The 3,223-nt window shown below is 40.2% G+C and overlaps 1 protein-coding gene across 2 annotated transcripts in view; it reads left to right on the forward strand.

Moving 5' to 3' along the window:
• Window positions 1-956: 956 nt before the first annotated feature.
• LOC102988099 (organic anion transporter 7) overlaps window positions 957-3,223 on the forward strand; it is a 39,807-nt gene continuing 37,540 nt past the window's right edge. Inside the window, exons 1-2 of one of the 2 annotated variants that reach the window (XM_007118847.2) lie at window positions 957-1,559; window positions 2,245-2,348. In XM_007118847.2, coding sequence (XP_007118909.1) covers window positions 1,158-1,559; window positions 2,245-2,348 — 506 coding nt within the window. In that variant the 5' untranslated portion in view covers window positions 957-1,157. The remainder of the gene's footprint in view (window positions 1,560-2,244; window positions 2,349-3,223) is intronic. The other variant, XM_007118848.2, reaches the window with a different exon arrangement.

Here is a 3,223-nt window from a genome sequence, read left to right on the forward strand (position 1 = left end):
CCCGTGAGCCATGGCCGCTGAGCCTGCGCGTCCGGAGCCTGTGCTCCGCAACGGGAGAGGCCACAGCAGTGAGAGGCCCGCATACCACAAAAAAAAAAAAAAAAAAAAAAGAGAGCAGTCATGGATGCACAACTGTGAACAAATAAAATCCATGTAAGTGTATATTTTAAAGAGAATTATGTGTTATATGAATTATACCACAGTAAGGCTTCAAAAGAATTTTTAATGGAAGATTTAGTGCTAACAAAGGTGACATTTTTCCTATATTGCTCTTCAGTTCTTCCATAGCACATTGTGCATTTGCCATATATATGTTTTATAATATCAGATTGTAGTTATTTACATACCTCTCCCTTACTCACCATAGTCTTACACTTAAAGACCTTGTCTAACACCATGCTGTATTCCTAGAACAGAACAGGTCCTCACAAATGTTATCCGAATGAATCTATAAGCCTGTAAAAAATAAACTTCTCTATGCACTTAACACTGACTTAGCCCTCTGCCCTCTATCACTACCCACCCTGCCCCCACTTTGAGTAATTTATTTTCAATGTGAAATCATGGTTTGATTTGACTTTAAGCAGAATAATGTCATTTACCAAAAGAAAAATATTGTATCATATTTCACTTGCTTTAAATTAACTCAGGACTATTTTCATTAACTCTTTTAATCAAAAGTCAGTACTAAAAAGCAAAGCACCTACTTTCAGTACTTTTCACAGAAAAACAAAAAACGTTTCACTTTCGAGTCTGACAAACGACATGTTCTGAAAGGGACTGCAAACCATGTAGCAGGTTTATTTTATTTTATTTACAGATGTGTAGCTCAAAGTCCAATGTCACTTTGGGACACTGCTGACAAAAAGAATTTTCACAAAGTAGACCTTTAAACAGTTTTGTCAATTGCTGGAAGCATCTCAGTAAAGTATTTCTCTGTGACTTTAAAGAAGACAGTTACCGACCTGATCCCCAAACAAGTTGGAGAAATAGCTTCTATGGCCTTGCTATGAAGGTGAGACAGGGCCCATTGAGCTAACACTGAGATCAGAAGCAGTACACACTTAGTGTGTGACATAGTGAAAGGAAACTTTTTCTCCCTTTGAACTTCTCTAAATAGTCATTTTGCCTCCCCTTGGGGATCACTTCTCAGCTCAATGGCCTTTCAGGACCTCCTGGATCAAGTTGGAAGCCTGGGGAGATTCCAGATCCTTCAGATGGTTTTCCTTTGTATCTCCAGCCTCATAGTGTACCCTCATATTCTATTGGAGAACTTCACTGCAGCTGTTCCTGGTCATCGCTGCTGGGTTCACATCCTTGACAATGACACTGACTCTGCTAATGGCACTGGGACCCTCAGCCAAGACACCCTCCTGAGAATCTCCATCCCACTGGACTCAAACCTGAGGCCAGAGAAGTGTCGTCGCTTCCTCCTCCCCCAGTGGCAGCTCCTTCACCTGAACGGGACCTTCCCCAACATGAGTGACCTGGACACAGAACCCTGTGTGGATGGCTGGGTGTATGACCAAAGCTCCTTCTCCTCCACTGTCGTGACTGAGGTAAGCGTCCCCATTTACATCTTGTGAGTGCATGGTCTGGGTGTTTAAGGGTAACAGAGTAATGAACAAGCTTCTAGAATTTTAGTCACTATTAGGTGCTCATTCTTCATTCTTTCAGCAAATACTAATTAATTCTTTACTGAATGCCAGACACCTATATATTCAATGAGTCTAATGAACTCAAAAATAAATGTGACCTTGCTATTATATGGCTTTTATTATTTAAAAGACCAAAGGTTAAGCAAGTAATTTATGCGATGTGTTTAAAAGGTCAGTAATGCTCAGCCTGGCTTGAAAATTTGAAATATCAGGGATATTGATCATAAGCTCCAAGCACGGTTCCCCAGAGCAACCATAAGAGAAGATCTGTAATGAAATTCTGGCATCAGTAAATTTTTAAATCTCCTCAAATGATTGCACTCTGGGGCCAAGTTTGAGGATCACTTATTATGGAATTTTAAAAGGCATAAATATAACCAACAGGTTTAGAGGAGGCTTCCTAAAGGAAGTTATGTTTAAGCTGATGCCTGAATGATAAAAGTCAATTAAAGTAAAAAAGGAAGCTGGAGAGGAAAAAAGGGCCGAAATAAAGAAACGTGTAAATCATTTAAACAGTTTCAATCGGGTTTCCACTGAGGGGTTATAAGTTGTGGATCTCTCCTTTGTTGGTTTCCTTCTCTTCCAGTGGGACCTGGTATGTGAATCTCAGTCACTAAAATCAATGGTCAAATTCTTATTCATGGCTGGAATGCTGGGGGGAAGCATCATATATGGCCATTTATCAGACAGGTGAGCGTCTCTGGATCACAGCTCTCTTTACTCAGGTATTTTCATGAACTCATGAATCATTCTTCCTTTAAGAAACACTTATGGGGCTTCCCTGGTGGCACAGTGGTTGAGAGGCCACCTGCCGATGCAGGGGACACGGGTTTGTGCCCCGGTCCAGGAAGATCCCACATGCCGCGGAGCGGCTGGGCCCGTGAGTCCTGTTCCATTGATCTATATTTCTGTTTTTGTGCCAGTACGAAACACTTATGATTACTGTAGCTTTGTAGTATACACTGAAGTCAGGGAGCCTGATTCCTCCAGCTCCATTTTTCGTTCTCAAAATTGTTGGGTAGTAGAGACATTTTCACAATGTTGACTCTTCCAATCCAAGAACATGGTATATCTCTCCATCTATTTGTATCACCTTTAATTTCTTTCATCAGTGTCTTATAATTTTCTGCATACAGGTCGTTTGTCACCTTAGGTAGGTTTATCCCTAGATATTTTATTCTTTTCGTTGCAATGGCAAATGGGAGTGTTTTCTTAATTTCAGTTTCAGATTTTTCATCATTAGTGCATAGGAATGTCAGAGATTTCTGTGCATTAATTTTGCATCCTGCAACTTTACCAAGTTCATTGATTAGCTCTAGTAGTTTTCTGGTAGCATCTTTAGGATTCTCTATGTATAGTATCATGTTAGTATGATACTGGCACAAAAACAGAAATATAGATCAATGGAACAGGATAGAAAGCCCAGAGATAAACCCACGCACCTATGGTCACCTTATCTTTGATAAAGGAGGCAAGAATATACAGTGGAGAAAAGATAGCCTCTTCAATAAGTGGTGCTGGGAAAACTGGACAGGTACATGTAAAAGTATGAAATTAGAACACTC

Source organism: Physeter macrocephalus, chromosome 16 (assembly GCF_002837175.3).
Source record: "Physeter macrocephalus isolate SW-GA chromosome 16, ASM283717v5, whole genome shotgun sequence".
NCBI lineage: Eukaryota > Metazoa > Chordata > Mammalia > Artiodactyla > Physeteridae > Physeter > Physeter macrocephalus.